The following is a 21,357-nucleotide window of genomic DNA, read 5'->3' on the forward strand; positions in this document are numbered from 1 at the left end:
TATATTTCTGTTCCCCTGAGCCACCTCTTTCCAAAAACACAGTAGCTTTCATCATGTCATAACAGAGAATACTCCATCCAAAAAAGAGATCAGTGCTAAAGAAACCATTACATTGCTGTGCAGTGTTCTTTGTTCTGTAATATTAAAACCTGGTAATTTGTCGTGACAAACAAATAGTTCATTTGTATGACTACTTAGTAGCTCCATTTTTCTCCCTGAAAACCAAATACTTCATTTCATGACCCTCTATTTCCAATAGAAATTCCTGTGTTTGTGTTGAACTGGCGAATTTACACCATTCCACAAACTTTCATCAAGTCATGGTTCCTTGCTATAGGCCCTTCCGTCTGACCTCACTAAATAGTCATACCTTCCCTTTGCCCCTGGACACCTATCTTTCTTCACATCAGTTAATTTTGCCCTCACAAGTGTTGTGGACACATACCTGACTACATGTGCACCTATGGAAAAGAGAGAGCAGAATTTAACAGGGTGATAGCTGCCTCTAACATAGGTAGCTTTATGCTATCTGTGACCAAGGCTCTGTGTAGCTATCCTGAGACAGTAACTTTTCTGCCTGTTTTCTCATCTCTGAAACCTCCTTTGCAGAGGTTCCTTGAGCCCATTACCTGAGTAACCTTTCCTGAAAGCTCAGTATTGCAGTAATTAAAAAAAACCTTCTCCTTTTAAGGAATGGAGGGCTGTCTGGCTGGTGAGATGAGTCCTGAGGAAGCATTGCAGTGGGGTGAGGGGAAAGGAAGGATGCCCCAGACACCTGTGTTGTGTTGAGACCCACCTGACAGATGGCCTTGGGTAGATATCACATAGAGCCTTTGCTGACAACTGTCACCTGCCTTCTAGATGGCCCTGTAAGTAAGGATGTAAGCACATGGAAATGGATGTTGGTAGCTGTTGTGTCCGCTTTTGTGTGCTCTTTCAGACTTTTGCTTTGTCAGGAATGTTAATAAAAGTTTCAAGTACATATGCAGCTATCTGTTTTCTACACTCATGAATCCAAACAACTCTTAAGCTAATCTGTTAAAATCCATCCTGGGGTAATGTGCTAAACCAAGCTTGCATTTAAAAAAAATTAAATGAGATCGTTTGATCTCAAAATGTTACATGTTGTTTATGTGTATTAACTCATTTCTGTCCCAGTATTGGGGACAGGGGTTGGTTTGTTTAGTTATCTGAAAACCCAGATTTTTCAGATTTGTGCCAAGCTATAAACTTTTCGTTTCTCTAATCCTAGCACTCAACATCATGTCCAATGAAAGGCTGTGTGTAGCCAGAGACTGCTCTGACTTTGCAGGTGGTGGCTCTGGTTGTCTTTACAGTTGTTTAGGTAAACGCAGGCCTGGGAGTAAAGGCATTATGCCAGCTAGACCCTCTGCCTTTCCAGAATGGCTGAGGGTTGGTACAGCTTCTGATATCAATCTATCTCAGATGATGCCATCACTAAGAAATCCCAGAAGGCAGCTGTGTCCTTACAGTGGCTCCCTTGCCATGCCCTGTATCACTGCTGGGGTTCTATCTCAACTGAGGAAATGGAGTAGAAAGCATTGGGCTATCTGGGCGTGCATTTTCACAACGAGTCTCCCTGGGTGTAGAGGTACAGCCCTTTGTGAATTTTCATTGTACTTCACAGAAAACATCAGGTTCAACCAAAAAAAAGCTGTGTTATAGCAAGGAGGAAAAACGATGGATCAGGTAGTGAAACAGAAATAAAATTGAGAATGATTTCAGTTTAAAAAGTTTAAATGTTTCCACACCTCACAGGCTCACTGTGGAAACTTGACAGTCAAATATTAAACAGTACACCATCTCACTGAATTTTATGTAATTATAGTAACAATGTTATTAAACTTGATACAGTTTTCTTTTTAATTTCAATGAAACATATTTCCTGATCTTTTCATAAAAATGACCTTTGGGAACCATAGAAATCTAGACATTTCTTTATTTGTGCTGCTGCATCAGCTAATGCTTCCAGTCAGAAGCTATATTGGAAAGCACATGAAAGCCCTTATATAATACAGTAATATTGCAAGCTAAATGTTGCATTAGAACATTTTATACTAACAAGCTGAAAGCTTTCTTCTATGAAATTACTTGATGTGTTTCTGTGAACAAGATAGTGTCAGCGGATCTGTAATCTTTTGCAAATATTTCTCTACACTCTTCATTCTATTCTGGAATTTTATACATTTAGACAGAATTTTCTGTCTTACAAACCTTCTTTTTATAATACATCTTTTTCACAAAGTAAAAGAAAGGCATATATATACGTATAGTTTAAATAAGCCATTATTCATCTTTTAAAAAAACAGACAAAACATTTTTGATGGCTTTCCATTATATATAGTAATATAAAATATTATTATAAATATTACTATAATATATAATATTGCTATATTGATTTTCACTGTTGATTGAATTTTATAGATGGCTGTGATTTCTGAGAACTGCCCAACAGACAGGATGTTCTGAATGGATCAGGAAATCTTGAAGTCTGGGCTTAATCCAGTCTTTCCACGGACTTTCTTCAAAGGACATAGCTTTAAAAAAATGAGAGTGTTCCCACGCATATCAGTTTGGAGTTAATGAGGAGAAGAAGCCTAAAGGACACTGAAAGCCCTTTTCGTGCTCCAAAAGGTTTTTTGAATGATCTGAATACTTCAAAATCAAGTAGTATTTGAAAATCTAAACTGGATTCACAAACGGCCAAGTCTCCAAAAATCACAGGCAGCTTCTGAGAATATGGACTTTTAAATGCTGGTCCTTAAATCCTTTTCTAAGCACATCTCATAAGAAACCCAGCCCAGTATTCAGAAAGTTGGGGAAATGAAAAATGATGAGAAAAAATTTCTCTTACTTTCAAGTATTCATCACGTGAGGAGAAGAAAACATCAGAAAAGAGAAATTATCACATCCATACAACTTTCAAAGCAGATCAGGAGTAACAAAGGGGTTGCATTCTGTATGAAGCATTGCAATATGGATTGGAAATAGGAATAAATAAATAACACTATAAATACATAAAAATAAACTTTTTTTTTTCAGAATTGGTCTACTAATTTAGAATAAATATGCACGGCAGAAGTTGTTTTGTGACTTTCCAAACTCTCTGTGAGAGTCAGGTCAAGTGAGGAATTTGGAGATCTGAGGTATATAAACAGTTGTAAATATCATTCTGCAGAAATACATATGAATACGTAAACCAAACCACAGTTTTCAGATAACACTAAGCACTCTATGTCAGATCCATCAAAAATTAAGCCCTTGGATCAAACAGATTTGCACCTGCTTACCTTGGAATTAACTTTAGGGCATGACATCAATTAGAGTAGGCAGAGCTGTGTTCGTCTCTGCTAATGACAAAATGAAATGCTGAGTATCGCCCCATTTTTTAACAGAATGGGCCAAATGCTGCCCTTGGTTACATTCCCAGGCCTCAGATAACATGAGTATAATTGAAAGCAGTTTTGGTTCAATATTTCTTGTATTTTAGAAGCTATGGAGCAATCAAGAAATATGACCTTTTAGTAGTCCACCAAAGAATCAAGTTCTGTTCTGTATGGGATCCAGACTAATCAATATCCTATTATGATCACAGCCTGTTTTGGCTTTTTTTTTTTCACAACTGAGACACATTGGGAGTAGCTTGGACAAAACATTTGTCCCTGGAACAACTGAGACTTGGCAGATGCACAAACTATTATGGTGTTAAACCCATGCTTTTCAATAAAATGACATGAGTGTTTAAGCTGTATCGTACAATGTAGTGCAAATATACCCAGGCTTAACTCATTCAAGCACTTCTCATTAAGCCAAATCTCCAAACAACATTCACAATGAGAGAGAGTATAGAATGATTTTATGCATTAATAAATACATAAAAACAACAAGGTGCTACTAACTTGTCAGGTATAGTAGGGATTTTACAATCAGAAGCATAGGATAAAGTCCATATTGGTACAATTTCTAATTTTTCTCTTGGATGACAGAAGACAGAATTGGCTGAAGGAAATCTGAACCCCACAGGGAGCCAATAACTTTCCAATGAGTCAGGGTATCATCCATCATTTTCAAGCACAGGGCTGACTGATAGATTCTTTGACTTGCTGAAATATGGGGTGAGATCCTAGGGTGAGTTCAATGGCATTTCTCCAGCTCTTCAGCATGTTCAGACTTCCACTGGTGAGATCAGTGCAAAATAAGGGTGGCACTACAGGTGTGCCTGAGCACACATGTTGAATACATGTTGATGAGTAGAAGGAAAAAAAGCACCAGGCCTGTTCTTACTTAATAAGACCATCTCAAAGGAAGTAAAGCCAGCCTGTCTCCTTGTGCACTCAGCTGTATTTCAGACCAGAAATAAGGAGGAAAAAGCACAAACCCTACTCAAGGTACATTTTTCCTTCAGAACAGGTTTTTTTTTCTTAAAACCAAATAGCCACAGCCCTGTTATTAAAATCAATAATGAAATAGAGTCAGGTCATAGTTGTTCTTTGGTTTTTAGGCTGAACATTTCTGAGGAATAAATCTAGTGGACTTGTAGGTCACAGTAACAGCCGTTTCACTTGTTTGTGTTTGCCTCCCAGTAAGGGTTGCATGTGTGCATTTTACTGCTTAAAAATATTACGCTGGCCATCATGGAAACCGTGGGGTGAAGGATAAGAACTCTGTAGCCCTCAAGTTGTTTTGCAGTGAAGGGGATTTGGGCAGGGGTCCTGCACTGCCACATTCCTGCAGCAGCATGATGATGCATGGGCGAGATGCACCAGTGTGGAGCTGGAGCCTGTTGTCACCCAGTGAGTCCATGCCTCTTGAATTTGGGTTTCTCTGCAGTGGCTACAGGAGGCAGTGAAGGAAAAAAAATGGTAGGTGTAAAGGCCTTTTATTGAAACTTCATACTGCACCATATTTAATATGCCTTTCCCTGGATACTTGTTTGGAAGAAAGAAAGAACCTCTAGAGTCTCTCAAACTCCTATTTGAACTCAGTAAAGTGCTAAAGTAAATGCATGAAACAGTATTTTTCTTATTTATTTATTTTTACACACATATATGAGCAGGGCAGGAAATCTGTAGTGTATCACTGTATTCTGCACCTGCTTGATCACTCTTTGCTATGCTAATGAAAAACTAATGGTATTTGACTTTCCTGTTTGCAGGAGGCAAGAGAACTTTTTATAAGAGTGAGCAGAATTATTCAAAAATGTTTTAACTCCTCTTGGAGTCAAAACCATGCATCCCTGAGGCCACGGCTTGAGACCTGGTAAGCCATGAGCTAACAGCGTATGCATCCTTAAAACTGAGATAATGGGAGGTCTGTAACTGTTGTGGCATGAACACATTGGCTCTAAGTATCTGAATGAAGTTGATCTTTTACATACTAATGTTCCATTGCTGCTAATAAAAAAAAAAAAAGCGGCATTTTTTTCAGAAGCAGGAGTAGAAAGAAATATTACTAATACTTTAGTAAGATCTATGGTATTCTCACTGCAATGAAATGAGAAAGGTCAAATTTTCTCTCCCATCCTTTTTTTTTTTTTGTATTCTCTAACTTCTCACCCATCTTTGTTGTACTAATGAAATTAAGATATCCTTCATGATATAACTGTGAGTTAGGGGGATCTAAATTACCTTCATCTGGCATCATTCCAGTATACTATAAATGAAGTAATTGTCCTTGACTATAAAATTTGCATTTTCAAGACTTAATTGCTATCATTACATCTTTTTGTAATTCTATTAATTTAACTGAATGGAGCATTTGGTTTTATGGTAAAAAATTTGCATTAAAACATTGTACATCTAAATAGAATTTTAATATTTGTGTCAAAAAGCTCAGTACAGTTGTCCCACAGGACCTAAACAATTTCACATGAAGAGACTAGGAAGCAGTCGTACTTTAGGTCAACAAACAGGTTTCCCTTTGGTGAATATTAATATAACTTGCTGTAACAGACATCGTGTGCTGAAAATCACTCCTGCTTGATCTCTGCAAAAGTGTTATTAATCTATGAATTCCATACCATAATTCTTAACAGGAAATGTATTTGCCCAGATGCAGAGGAGGTAGGATGTATGTTTGTTCTCTCAGGAAACAAACTTTTTTATTCTTCTTCCTTTCCTTATTCTTTTCTGACAGAACAGGGTACTTTGGTCAAAGACTGTGGACAAATGCTTAAAGCAGTGTGAGGACTCTGAAGTGGCTGAATACATGGCAATTGCAGTGATGTCATGTGCACTTTTTTATACATGGGGCCCAGTGGTAAGGTAAGAATGTGTTGCCAAGTGCACCTAATTTGAAACTGGGTCCATCTTCTTGCAGTGAATTTATTTGGTATTTGGGGCTGTGACCTCTCATTAGGTCTTCGGAGGTATCTAAGCCACTGGAGCCCTTGGGAAGTAGGTACCCAGTGGGTCTGGGGTCCCACTCAGGCAGCACTATGGGCAGTCACTCCAGGCACTACAGGAAACCACTGACACATGGATGAGTAAACAGTGTTTCATGCTGGTCAGAAAAGTCTATGCTATTTTCCATTTTGTGCTAATAAATACTACTGAGTTGTATAGCATTATTTATGCAAGTAATCAAGATGGATTGGCTTTACATTGAATATGTGATTTTTTTTGCGTTTTTTTGGGGTTTTTTTTAACATATGAGTAATATTTCACAAGAGGTAGAGTGTACTAGTGACAGAAATCTCATTAACTGCTCTTAATATATGTTGTATTCACTGGACTTCATAGTCATTGTGTAATTAAGCGTCACAACTGGCTTGTGAAGCAGAAAAGATGGAAGATATCTCCATGAAAGAGATTTATGGGATGGCAAAATTAAAGACAGATTTCCATAAGTGTATAGGTACCACTTTTTTTTGGTTTTGGTGGCTAAATATCTCTGAGGGCCCAAAACTCTTGCAAAGCTGTGTAGTGAGACACTGGCACCAGGCTAGACCCAAACCTGGGAGCACAGGGTGAAGCCTCTATTTGAGATCATGGCTTTTGGGCAATTGCAATAGTGGGTTTGCCTTCTGCCCTTGTCTCTTGAATGGGAATCACACTTACTCACTGTGGGGATTTTGTGATGGTTCAGGGTAGGCTGGAAATGCAATATAAAAGTCATAAGAGCAGGTAACCTGCTTCTTCTACAGCCATCTATATATGCAACATTTCTGTGGGGGTATTGGCCTTTATTAGAAAAACTTCAGCATCACAGATGGGGGGTGAAGGGCTGACAAGAGTTTTATTTCAGTGCTGAATCTCCCAGACCTACAAATATCAGCTCCACCATGCCACTGGAGTCTGCTCTGTTGTTCTAGGCATGTGCACAGGGTACAAAGGCTCACAGGGGATCTGCTGTACACAAAGACTGCATTTTTTCCACTTCAGGGAGGACTCTGAGTATGTTCTTTCTTAAAGGGTGAATTTCATTTGATGTGAACACTATGTTAAGGCTGAATTTCTAGGCAGATTATATGATAGTGCATTAGAAGAAAAAGAGCAACCCACCCCACCACCACCAAAAATCCCCAAATCCAAAACAAAACACATATTCTTTTGAAAATCCAGGTCTAGCTGTTAGCGTCAATTATTTCAAACACCTACTGACTTTTCTGGCACATCTATCTCAGTGAATCTTGGAAGTGATTTTATGTGCTTTAAGCATGTGATCACATAATCAGCTTCTGCAAAGCAATGCAAAGGATCCTGAGCATTGTCCTGGCAGATAGTCAAGTCAGACCTGACACAGAAACAAACATAAGGGAACAATTGTTGTCAAAACACATTGCATCACTTTGCATGGTAAAGCATTTGCTCTGGTAATCCACCATGCTGACGTGTCCCTCTGCTGATGGCATCTGAGCAGGGACTGTATCCTTAAAGTTGACATGTGCATCACATTACAGCAGTGATTTTGTTATATATCATCGGCATAATAGATATTCAGAAGAGATTCATAATCTTGAAAGGTGGCTTGAATCCACAGATCTCATCCATGTTCTGGTGACTCAGAGCATTTTGGAAACTCATTTTATAACATCTTACGCTGGCTTGGGCAAAGGCAAAGTAAACAGTCGCCTAGGGCAGCAGACTTGGGAGAGGGGCAGTCCAGGTCTCCTTTTCTACTCGCTCTCTGCTGACGACAACAGGAATACAATCCTTTCACCTGCCTCTCCACTGTCCCTCCACTCCCCTTTTCAATTTAATTCTTATGGAAATCTAAAGACATCTTTTTGCCTTCTCCCAGTCTCTTTTTCTTATACACTCTCTCTCTAAAACTCCTGCTGGTTTCTCCCAGCTTTTCTCCTCCAGGGAGATTCCACTGCTTCCTACTTGGCCTGTTCCAGGACTGTGAGAGGATTCCTTGTCCCCTCCCAGCCTTGCATTTCTTTCTGCAAACAGCTGTTTATTACTTATTATTTGCCACCTTTGCTGAACAGCCTCAGCCATCCCCAGGTTTATGGAATTTATAGCTCATTTATAGAATGAGCTATGCTGTGAAAAAGCATACCAGATCATTTGCCTGTTGATAGCCATTGCTTTAAAAGAGCTTTTTGGGGAAAAATCCAGATAGCTGTAGAAAACTTTGTTGTACTGCTTATGACTCATGAGATTAAATGAGACAAAAGTAAGATGGTGTCAGCATGTTACTGAATCCCTGGAAAGGTGCGGTTTGCTCTGTTGGTAACGCTAGTCATGCAACATAAAATTAGATTGCAGAATTCATCGCCATGGGATGTTACAGAAGCCAAAAGGCATAATTGTCTTCAAAAGGAAATTAGGAAAATTGTTCCATCAACGACTGTCAAATGCAGTTATCTAGATGCAGCATCAAGCTCAGGAAACCCCTAAAACACAGGCTGCTGGAAGCTATTTGGCTGTAGCAGTGCAAGGATCACCCTCTCCATGGGTGAGAACAGTTCCTGTTCTAACTGTGTTAAGGCTGAACTTTCAGTCTCTCTCATTAATACATGCCTCATGGTTAAGGTGAACTGCTCTGGACTTAGTCATCTGAAAGTTAGCATCATTTGAAAGTGAAGTTAAAGGAAGCTTTTTCCAAGAGGGAGTTACTCCTGTCTGTGTTGAAAACACTAAAGGATGAGATAAATTACCTAGATTAAGTGTCCTGTACTTATGACTTGTACTTTTGTCCGTTAAGTTTGATGGCTTTGTCTGTAAAAATGAATAGAGTTCAGAAAGGAGTTTGTTTTTCCAAGCAAGAAAGCAAGACCTCAGGTAGTTTGTGTGGGTGTTGTTTATGCCTGTACTGTGTCCTTCCACACGGATTTATTTTTCCCCTGTCTCAAAGCTTTGGATTGCCTTAACTTGCTCAACTTGGCCAATTCCACCTCCTTCTGGCATACATAATATGCATTCATTCCCTCAACCTACACTGAAAGAAGCCCAGAGGTGTGCCACCTCTCTAAAATGACAAAACAGCAACCTTCATTTGGGAGTAGTGCAAGTTTCTGAAATCAGTAATTTGACAAGCTGTGGCAATTTGACAAGCTATGACAGAAGTCTCTGGGAGCTTCTTGCACATCAGTGTATGCACAACTGCCATACATAAGAGAGCAGCAGATCCTTCACTCATTTGACTCATTATTTTTGCCTAAGGAAGTGGAGCTCACATATGTAGGCATGTATTTGTTAGGGGTTTTTGCTGCACTCATTGCCTCAGATCCCTACTGGCAATGGTTGTTATCAAGACAATCTTGTGAAGGGAAGCAAGGAACTGTGAGTAATTTGCCAAGTGTGAGGCCAGACATGATGTTTTTTGCTTACTGCTCTCAAAGTCTTAATTAGTACAATACTTCCACTAAGTATTGGGATCTCTTCAGGAGTCAAAAAGGTGCTGCTGGTGGTGCCTTGGCAGAGGGTCTGGAAAGGAAGGGGGAAAGCTTGCAAGGTGACAAATAATACACTGACAGTTGGCAATGACTATATTAAATGTTCTTTTAATGCTCTTTAGGTAGATCTCAAGGAGGTCCAGTAAAAGCATGACTGAGGATAAAATTGTGCCCTGGTGTCACTGGAGTTAATAAGAGATTGCTAGTGTCTTCTAGGCATAAGGAGGATTTTGAGCCACTCATGCCAGTGGGGTTCTAGCAGGACGTTTTCTTGGGGCTCAGGGAGGTTCAGCTAGGGTTCAAGGTTCAAGCAGAGAAGGCTGCCGGCAACAAAAGTGGTACAAGGAAGCATTACCTCTTTTTGACATCCAGAAACTAACTGTGCTCACTGTTTCTAGGAGGGATGCATTATTTTTTTTGTTCAGTCTGAGACTTTAGTGGGATTGGTATCTCACATTCTTCTTTCTTAGCCTGTTCTCTACTCAATAAAGTAGAAATCAGACTCCGTATTTCTTCTTCCTTTAAAAAATAAGTATCTGTGGATACACATCTCTAAAATAAACCTCCAAACATTTAAAAGCTCATCTTTCATTAATTGTGTGTATATATATATGTGTGTGTGTGTTTGCATCTATCTTTTTTCTGTTACTTTCTAATCCCTTAAAAATTTTTCTCATAGAAAAGTGATAGGGTTTTAGCTGATAATTCAACAGGTAATGAATTGGACTTTGACAGAGACTCAAGAAAAAGCCTCTGGATGTAAAAATGAACCTGTTGATGTGAAAATACTATCTGTACTAACCACTGGAAGCAGGCTGCAAAAATCCAGGTTGCTGAGCAATGTCTAGTAGCAAAGTAAGAACATAGTCAAGTACAACAAGCCCTGTGGTCCAAGTGCCTTCTGTCTCTCTTGGAGTCTGTTAACTGCTGTAGCTGAGATTTAGATCAATTACACTGCATATTGCTGAGATCATGTGTTTTGCTGACAGACAGGCTTGTATCCTACTCACTCTCATCCATCTCAGTCACATTAGCAGCTTCAAAGGTATTAAGGAGTGAGACAAGCCTGACCTTCTTCTCAGCCCCAAATGACCTTGGGGAATTTTTTGTGTGTGTGTGTGTTTGTGTGTGGACAACAGACAGCAGGTGAGTCTATGTAGACGCTATTAGTAAAGCTGTATGGCTCTGCAGCAAGGCATTCTGAATGAGAAAGTAGAATTTCTGAGAAGGTGTTTGTAGGTGCACACTTTTCAGTGCTTGATACTGACCTGCAGAGTTAAGCTTCTCATGAGTCAATTTAGTATTTGTGGAAATGGTTAGGCTCAAACAGCATGAATGCATCCATTTTTTATTTTCTTTTTAGGTGCTTCATCTGAAACTGTTTTTTAACAAAACTTTTTGTATTAAATGTAATTTCTGTAATATTCTCTTTACACACCATTTTGGTTTAACAGCTAAGGCAGAAAATTAACACACTTTTAAAAGCATTTAATGTTGTTTAGAAAAAAAAATCTGCTTAGCTTCTGGAAATGCCTGTATGTTCATTTTAAGTTGTAGAAGCATTAAACAGTTATTTTTCTATCCATTTATGGCTTAGCTCCATTTCCTGAAGTTTTCCTCCCATGTATGCTGAGTTTTTTTCCATCTGTCACCATGCTCTGTTTATTATTCTTACAGCTTAGAGTTTTCTTCTTCCTCAGCTGCCAGTTTGTCAGTTATGATCAAGTGTCAAAATGAAAGCAAGCATAAGCATCAATTACCAAAAATTACATAGCCTGTTTACATATTCATTAGAAGAAAGGATTTTTCTCTCAATGCATACCGGATGTGAACTGTAACTAGACACGTGAGTTCTCTACATACTCATTTTCACATCTGAAGTCTAACAGCTAGGTTGGGTAATCCAGTATTCACCTGCCAGGCATGGAGTTCTTGCAGTACATGAGCAATACCTTTAAATCTTTTAATACTGGTGGTTATTCAAAATATTTCAAGTAGGAACAATTTTTTGGTCTCTTCTCCATAGGAAGACTGTAATTCAGCTTACATGATCTTCTGCTTTAAATTCTTTTGTGTCTTCTTCTCTCCCTCTCCATCACTTTATTTTTTCCTCAACAAAATGATGGGCATTCTACAAAATTAAGGTTAAGAAAAATAGAAACAGGAGCATCAAACTGTAGAGGGTTACTTTTAATTTTGCTACCATGAAACAAAAGCTTTTCTTTGTTATGGGGGAAAAAATAATGAAACCGTTGATACATTAGAATTTCCTTTTCACCTAACAGTTAAGGGAAATTATTTTTTCCAATTCATAATTTTTTTCAGTGTATAGTCAGATTTTCCTTTTTTGGTATGAAAATTAATTATAGACAAGCATATACTCTCAATTAGAAGCAGAAAAAGTAAATGGGGTAAACTGGCAGTTCTTAATGTTTTTTTAAGTCACTACAAAGATTTCTATTTGCCTCCCCACTAATTTGTAGGGTATATGCTGCAGACGTCCTTGTTGCAAAGCATTCTTTAACCACTCTAGAAACATGAAGTTTCCTTCATGTTGAAATCTGCTGGAATTTTTAAGAACTATATTTAAAGTGCTTCTTATGCAGTCTGTTTGGCCCATTTGATGCCAGTTGGGTCTGCCTAATATAAATTAGTTTGCTGAGATGGGAGAAAAATCAAGAAAAATCCCAGATTTGTGTACCCACAGATTGTCCATTCCCACCTTGGCCTCTGTGACAACCTTCAGCTCCTTGTTGTGCAAGGTGAAGTAGATCCCTGAGTTCATAACAAGACTTTGGAAAGTTCTTTGTGGCTGCTTCAGCATAAAAACACAGCTCTGTGGAACTGATGGCAGGAATGTGCACTTAGACTGGTTTGGGCAATGATGCTGTTATTCTTTCACTTGGTGAGCGGTGATTGAAATTGTAAACTAATGCTTTCTGCATAGATGATGGGGGAACAGCTGCTGCCTTGAGGAAAAAGCAAAACATTTCAGTTCTAAAATATCTTTATAAGGCCATATAAATGTATTTTTCATTTTTTGTACCTGGGAATAGCTAAGCCCAAGCAGAGTTAGGGGTAGAGTTGCCGAGATATTGCAGTGAGAGTTGTCATCAAGCCCTTCCTAATGTTTGGGTCACTTTGGCACCTGCAGTCTTAAGACTTCGAAGCTTGCACACTCAAACTCAGTCTGAAAGCAGTGTGAGTCTACTCCTTTAGAGATTTGCACCTCTGACAGGCAGCTCTGTTGAGGCTGGCAGCAAGCCTGCTAATTTTTACCAGTTGTGGCAGATTGTTTCAATGTCTTTTACCCTTAATATAAAGATGGTCTGCTCAAATGCCTGTATTTTCGTGTTTAAAGCCATTGAACCTTTCTTCACTGGTAAAGTCATGTATTCACTCTACTTTTCTTAAATGTTTCCAGAACACACAATTGTGCTGCATCTCTGTACATGCTCCTAATTTCCTTCTGTCTGAAAGCCATGGAGATGTCCTGCAATGCTTTTCCCTGACTCTGAAATATCTAGAGCATTTCTTGATGTCATGGGTGGGCTCCATTTTTTATTTGTCTGTTTGTAGAAGGATTGGAGAAACTCCTGGGTGTGGATGAGCATGAGAGCAGAACGATGGCAATCCCTGGCTGGCCACTCGCCCCTTGGGATCCTGTTACCATCCGGTGCAATGCAGAGCAGCCTGTAACTCCTGCCTGTTTTGGGTATGAAGGCAGAAGAAAGGGAACATATGACTTTCTTCTACGACTTACTGCCCTGTAAAAGGATTTTAAAGAATCTTTGGGGAAAAATTTAGGCCTGAGATGCACATATGTGGATCTCATTGAGTTCTTACAAGGCCATGTGAGTGTGTACATTAACAGACAAAATATGGCTTTTGATCTTTAGGAGCAATTAATATAAAATATGTAATTACACTCCTGTGTAATAGGATACTTTTTAATACTTTGTTAAAAATACTCCCCAAACTGAAATACAAAACAACATAGCATCCCAGGCCATGGTCTTTTAATGGCCTATCTTCACCGATGCCGATCTCACCGTTAATGCTGTTTATAAATGCATTTGGCTGTTATGCTTTGAAATTCAGTAAAAGATTTGCACTTAATGTAGTAACAAGCCCAAGCACCTTCCTGTCCTTGTATCTGCCCATGCTTGAGAATGGCATCACATTTGGAAGAGAAAGGAGAAATAGTTGTCCTGGCTATCTGCAGGGACTCCCCTGTGCCCAAGCTTTTTCTGCTACCACACAAAACCCCACTGTGATGGTTCAGCTCTCATTCCATCAGCCTGCAAGCACAGAGACTTTCAGCACGTGCTTACATTTATGAGCCTGCAGGTAGCCCAGCACCTCTTGTAAATACTGCCTGAAAGAGTGTGATGGATTAAAAGCCTCTGCTGGCATAGACCTCTCAGGGGTGTGCAAGACTGACAGCTTGAAGGTGGCTCCCCAGGGTCTATCGGTACCTTGAAACTGCTGCAGTTGCATCAACCTGTGAGTGAGTGGTAATGAAAGGCAATGAACCTCAACTGAAGACATCTTGGCTTTCGTTTTACCTACCTGAAATTCTCAGTGCGTTGGTCTGACCTAAATGTTCACTGTGAAATCTGAAGCAGCTTCTGCCTGGAAAGGTTCCCACAAACGGGAAAACAAATTCAGGGGTGAGCAAGTGGCATTGAGCAGAATCTGCCTGAGACAGGTTCTTAGGACGAACAGCAAACTCTCCTCTTCTATTTCTTCACCAGAGAAATAGCACAATGTGCCTTTTGAAGACGAAACTAACATAAGGTCTTTTCAGGTCTCTATTGGTCTGTCAAATTGCAAATAAAAGGGAGATAAACTGTAGGAGCCACTTCTTCAAGGTAACAGTCATAGGTGAATAGGATTGTTGTGTGATATCAGAACAAGAATTTACATGTTTCCATTGAAATGAGGTGTGCTCTTGTTCCCTGTTCACCATTCTGTCAGTTACACAAAAGAGCTTTCTCCTGCAAGGTTTCCTTAAGTCTTCCCAGTGTAAGACTGGTTTTGCTCCCACTTTTGTACTGGAGCATCTCTATTTTGTGGCTGAAGTGTTTAGTATGTATTCAGGCAGAAACTGAATCTAGAACCTTTCCATCTGATCCTTTAGCTGAGTTTTTATGAAGTCATGAACAATGGAGGGAAGTGCTATAATAGAAAGATGCATGCAGCCCTAGCCATAAATGATACTTGTATTTTAGCAATAGTAATTATGTATTTTTTGCATAATTTTGCATAAATGCCCATTTCTATTTTGCTGGTTCTTTAAGTCCAATGGATTGAATTTTTTTTTTTTGCTATTAAGCTTCATATATTACAGATAAAGTCCTAATATTCTATGAAAAGCCATCTATATAAATGAGTTTCGATTGGAGTCCTACTGTTTAGTTGATTGCATCAGATGCTATCTATTCCATTCAGATCCACACCTACAAAACATTTATTATTATTTTTGGTGACAGTAATTTGGTGTGCAAAATTACTTTTTTGTCTCCCTGCCCATCTCTTTAAGGAATACTGACTGTAAAATTTTGCTGAAAAAGTTAGAGCAGCAGAGAAGTAACAAAAAAACAAAACCCAGGACCTAAAAACAAACAAACAAAACTACAAGAAACACCCCAGAAACTAAAACTCTGTTTTTTCATGCCTTGTTAGACTATTAGAAAATACTTATTTTGCAGCAAATTGCTACAAATGTAGAAGTGAGGAACAGAATACTATAGCTGATAGAAAAGTACTGACATAGCTGGAGATCAGGTACACTACCTAGCACCCATCCCCTGTCCTCTTTGGAGTGGGAGATATGCCTGCAGTGCTTTGGAGACAAGAGAAGCTGAAACCAAGGGACTCTCTCCATAATGCTGTATTGCAATGAACCTTTTCAACATGTTAATACAGTAAATTCCCCATTATCTGAATTCCATATTCTTCAATTACCATAGCTTGTGATTCAGATAAATGGGAATTACCAAGATATAAACTTGCACTGTATATTAACTCACTGGATATTAATCTCTTCCGAGTATTATTTATATAATCCACAGCATGATTTGGCACATAAACACAGCAGGTTTAGTTTATTTTACAAATTCAGTGCAAATTATCTCTTGCACCAAAAAATGCATTCAAGTTATACCTTGGGGTACAAATCCGAACTGATGTTAACCAGGCTTTGTGTGTTCAAGTTTGTAAGCATATCCCAGCAGATTAATCAGAAAGAAGGCTAGTCAGTGCAGATGAAAAATAAAAAAATATTACTGTGTTGCAGCACACATAGAAGTGGCGATAGGATCTACTTTCATTTTTTTCCAGCTGCAGAAAGATTTTAGATAGTGTTTTGGATTGCTTCTTTCTTCTATTTGTATTAGCAGAATGGAGTAGAGAAAGTCTTGGGGCAACTGAAGCCCTGTGGTAAATTGATTGAAGTAGATGCAGGTAGATCGTTTGTGAATTTTATTCCTGGCATTACAACAAGAGATGATGCTGAAGGTAGCTTTTCTGAACATCAGAAGTGCAGATAAAGTTTATTGTTTTGTGGGATGGTTTAGCTGGATGTAGTGCTGCTCTTTAAAGATTAGGCCAGCCTCATTAAACATGGGTGTACATTAACCACTTCGATCTACAGCTTCTGCCTGTCTTCATGTTTAGCATTTGATTGGTGCTGAATGCTTGCTTCATTTTTAGGTTTAGCTTGTTCATGCAGCTGAAGTTTATCTAAGCTTGCTTTTTCTGAAGGAAAACATGCACACCAGAGTCTGGAATGCCTCACCCTCTTTTGGTGCTGTACTACCTCCTTGCTGACTGTCAGGGATGGGAAGGGCCATAGGTATTGCCCCCCGCAGAATGGGTGAATGAAGTGTGTTTGGTTTTGAGGTGGGAAAAAAGTGCCATCCAATCCTGGTATTCATTTTGATGCTCAAAGATGACATAAAAGCCGCATGCCAGGGAGGAATGCCCACTGAGGAGTAAGAAAGCAGCCCTGCACTCCTCTGTGATTGGGACTGACTGTGTTGTTGCTGGGTGGAACAGCGTAATGCTGTTGCTGCTCCTGCTCCAGCACTGTGATGTTTCTGTTCCAGATTGTGCTGACTCACATTCAAGAAAACATGATACACAGACACAATGCACTGTAACTCTTTTCCTTCCCCCCAGTAACCTCGGTAAGTGTTTGATTTCTTTTTCCTCTCTTTGGCTAGTGTGGTGCTAATATAGCTTTACTGTTAGAATTAATAGGAGGGGGAAAGGCAACCTTGTAAACAAACTGGTAGCAGACAAATTAATCTTGGAGAAGGCATTTAAATGCAACCTACTGTTTGTGGTACCTCCACCTCCCTTTAAAGCTGATCAATCCTGATAACTCGTCCATCTCTACAAACTACACTTGTTAGACCTGTGCTCTTAAATGGGAGAAGTGCTTACAATGCCCATTTACAACTGTATTCTGTTTAATTAGTCAGCACAGCCAGTGCTGCAGGGATAGATTACTTGCCTTTAAAGATTTGAGAATGTTAATAGTACAGTATATCATTTTAATTATTATTGGATTAATGTTGTGTCTCGAAGAACATCTAATGCAAATCACAAGAAATGGCCTGAAGTGACCCAAGGGTTGTGCTTTATTAGAAAAGTAATAGGTCCATTGCTTAAATATAAAAAGAGGTTCTTTCTTCAAATGTCACTCTGCACTGGGCTTCTCTCTGTGTGTATGTGGAAATGAAATCCTTTTACTTCCACTTTGTCCACAGAAAGTTTCTGTAGCTCATGCATTAAATGGCTGAGACAGCAACTGGAATATCAAGAGATGAAGAGGAGATCCAAAACAGCAGTGATGATGAAGACAGATTTCCGACTCATGGTGCTTTAACAGCATCCCCTGATTGCTCTGCCAGCCTTTTGCTAGACGGCCTTAATGAAGACGAGGGAAGCTCAGCGGTGCCAGAAAGACTGTCTGTCCTCTCCAGCAGGGCAGTGGCCCAGGTAAAAGCCCTGACTGGCCCAGAGACAGTTAGTGGTGGCCAGGCACAGAGGACAGCTGCTGGGCTGGCTGAGCATCCTCTGGCAGCTGTGGATGCATCTTTAGATGCCTCCTCATGTCCTGAGGCAGCTGATAACCTGCTGCCTGTGAACATTGCCTCCCTGCACTCCAAAAGCCCCTGCTGTGATGGCGAATGGAGTTCAGAGGTGCTGCAGGCCCTAAGGGTGCCCGCTGAGGCCAGTGAGGCCCTGAAGGCTGGGACTGACCCCGGAGACTGCCACACGCAGCAGGCACGGAGCGGCACCAAGGGCAGTATGGCCTCTTGCAGTTTGGGCTGTGTGATTTGGATGAAGACCACAAAAGTAGCGGAGGCCTTAGAAAATAAGAAAAAGGAGGAAAAGGAAAAGTACCGTCTCCAGCTAGCTATGTACCGACGGCTCCTGCTGTTGCGCTCCATCAGGAGTTTGCATAGGCAGCTGGAGCAGCAGCAGGCCAGGCTGCAGGAATGCTATGGCACAGTGATAAATACAAAGAAAGAAGTGTTGAAACACATTTGCTCAATCTCACCCTCACCTTCACCATAATCATGTTGCTGCTTGCAGAAATGAGCTTTGCAATGCCACCAGAGCTGCCAGTAAGCTTGCGTGCCATAGGGGTGGCGTCCTCATGTGCGCCAAGAGTGGAGAGGAAACAGCAGCAGCAGCAGCAGAGCAAGAAAAGAGGAGAGAAGGTAAAGTGTTGGCCTCTGAATTTATCTGGAGGAAAAAAGAGCAAGGGTGAACCTGTGCAAGAAGCTGACTCCTGATGCCCACTCAAAGCCTCAAGGCGAAAAGGATTTTTTTGCCATATAGGTTTGTAAAAAGAAAAAAATCACCTCAAACTGGGAACCTAGTCTGTCACCTGATCTGTAAAGGTGCCTGGATGCAAGGTTGCTGCCTGCTGAACATGTGATATGCACATGTCCCTTCTAATTTCAGCACCAACAAAATTTGAACAGAATTAGGGTTTATTTGTCTGCAAGAATACCTGAATCTAAAAAGCCAGGATATTTGAAACACTTATCTCAGGCTTGATTATATCTACCTAGCTGGCTGTTTTTCACAAAACTGCTAAGGACACTGTATGTTTGCAACCTCTACTTTCCTTTAAAATTTATTCAGATTAACCAGAAATTATTGTGGGAAGGTAGGCCAGCCAAACACACAGAGTAAAGGAGTGAAAATGCCTAAGCCTGATTTCCTCAGGAAAGTAAGCTAAAAACAAAGGCCTTGTAGTCTGACACTTGCACTGGAAACCCAGGCTGGCAGTGCCAGGGGAATGTTCAAGGTCTGCACAATTATTAATCTGCTGCTAATTCCCAGTGGCACGAGCATCTGCAAATCAAGCATATTTTGTGCCTTACTGCTGTCATTTAATGGAAGTTGGTGACAATTAGCACTTTTTATCCAGGTGTATTAGACATGTGGAAAACCCTGGAGCGCTGTTTCTCCAATTGCAAGGTTAGGATGCCTGCAAGGAATTTGATGTCAGTATGTAACAAACACGCAGGGAAAATGAAAACAAAAAGATGCAACTTTTTTGTATGCATTTAAAAGGCAATGTGAGTCACTATTATTGAACAGCAAATTGAATAGTTGAACGTGCTGTTTTAGAATCGGAAGCAAAATATGTTTCAAGAAGAAAAGGTACAAAAAAGTTTCCTTTTCTAGGATTTCAAGGGATATGGAGAAATCACATTTTTTTTCAAATATATTTCTGATCATGCCAGCTTTCCTTTCCCCGTTGTTTTTGTTTTGTTTTCTTTTATATAATTGATTAACTAGATAAACAATCAAACAGGTTTTGGTGTGGGTTTTTTTTCTGCATGAAAAGGCAGGTGTGCTTTTAATCATCCTATCTTTATGAGAAAGTGTTATATATAGGAAAATTGTTATTCTCACCTTTCTTTTAGTGCATACAGAGAGAGGGGTATATGTGTATTCGTGTATGCGTGCACACGCACCTCCCTGTATTCAAGAGGTTGTGAAAGGCTGGTGCTTCTTTTTCTGTAGCAGAAGCAGGAATAATCTCTCAAAATAATCTCTGCTGTCTACGAGGAGTTTGGTTGATTAGATTCACATGCACACATCTGCGAACAAGGTATTGAAGTAATTCAACAAATGAAGTGCAGCACAACATTGTCATTATTCCATCTTTGTATTTCTGTGCACCCAAAATTATGGAAGCCCCCTGGGTATGCACAACCTTAGATAGGTTCATTCATTTCCTTGGGCCCCTGTGCAGCCTCTCATGCAGCACGAACCAGTAACTTTGAATGCAGAATTACCATAGAAACATCCTTGGCATCAAGGAGATATTTGAAGGAGCATCCTCTACTGCCTCATTTGGGGAATTCAGGTTGCCAGAGGCCTTTAGTGGGCTACAGAAGAGAGCTGGTGGTCGCATGTGACTGGGAAGCATTACTCCTGAGCTCTGATCCCATCTAGCTCTCTGCTCAGCCTTGGGAAAGCTGTTCTCTCTCAGCAGTGCAGGATTCCCAAAGAATGCTTAAATACTAAACTCACCTCAGAGGTAACCTGTTCTTTCTTCACGTGCCTCTCAAGAAGGAATCAAGGAGTTGATCATGGCCAATAGGACTATGTAAAGATTTTAAAATTTTTTTCACCCCCATACTTCTTGAACTAGAAAAGCCTTTTTGTGACTAGTTAAGAGTAATTGTTTTGTGAACCAAGTACAAGCAAACCACTGTGGTGTCACCTCCTTTGGGGAAAGATATAATGGGGAAGGGTCACATCTCAAAAAATTGCTGAATTTTGAAACCAAATGTCAAATTGTTTCCATTAGGAAGACAGTCAAAATGAATATTGTTGTTAATGTTAGCCAACTTTTCTTTTGAACTGAAAAAGAATTATTTTTTAAAGTGTATTCAGGTTGACTAATACTATCATGTAACTTTCCACTGAATAAAAATAGATCAATGAAAATATAACACCGCCCCCAAACTACAAAAAACCCTGTTAAAACAGAGTAACTGTTTTGCCTTAGTAGCTGCTGAAGTACAGCATTGTCCTATATTTGCTGCAAGAGTGCCCTACATTACTGCATAGAGTTACCTATAGTGTTATATTTGCATTAAGGAGTGACTAGAATAAGATCAAGAAATACTTATAACAGCCAGTGCAGAAATAGTTAGTCTGTCAATCTGTCCAACTGTAAATTCTTTGTGGCAGAACAGTGATAGTCTTTGTTTTGTACAACACCTCATAAAATTTCTTGATCCTAACTGGGATCAGTAGATGTTCTGCATTATGAATATTAAATACAGAAAGACTTGTGCATGAGCAACGCTGTCTGATAGCTGGTAGGAAAATGAAGCCAAGAGTTATTGTGTGTGTGCACACTCTTTCCATGTAGTACTTCTATGGATACATGCAAAATAAATATTAACTGAGGAAATAACATCAGTCTTTGCAAGAATTTACTT

The 21,357-nt window shown here is 39.7% G+C and overlaps 1 protein-coding gene across 2 annotated transcripts; it reads left to right on the plus strand.

Annotated features, from left to right (window-relative positions):
- The first annotated feature begins 5,181 nt into the window (after window positions 1-5,181).
- On the plus strand, window positions 5,182-19,650 carry LOC125328599 (UPF0500 protein C1orf216 homolog). Of its 2 annotated transcripts, XM_048309521.1 has the most exons (4): window positions 5,182-5,280; window positions 6,157-6,284; window positions 16,978-17,058; window positions 17,644-19,650. In XM_048309521.1, exon 4 carries the CDS (start codon window positions 17,669-17,671, stop codon window positions 18,455-18,457), a length of 789 nt encoding a protein of 262 aa, XP_048165478.1. In that variant the 5' UTR covers window positions 5,182-5,280; window positions 6,157-6,284; window positions 16,978-17,058; window positions 17,644-17,668; the 3' UTR covers window positions 18,458-19,650. The 2 variants fall into 2 exon arrangements, with proteins under 2 accessions (XP_048165478.1, XP_048165486.1); XM_048309529.1 differs by lacking the exons at window positions 5,182-5,280; window positions 6,157-6,284 and having other exon boundaries at window positions 16,733-17,058.
- Window positions 19,651-21,357: the final 1,707 nt, after the last annotated feature.

This window comes from Corvus hawaiiensis, chromosome 1, assembly GCF_020740725.1.
Source record: "Corvus hawaiiensis isolate bCorHaw1 chromosome 1, bCorHaw1.pri.cur, whole genome shotgun sequence".
NCBI classification, from domain to species: Eukaryota; Metazoa; Chordata; class Aves; order Passeriformes; family Corvidae; genus Corvus; species Corvus hawaiiensis.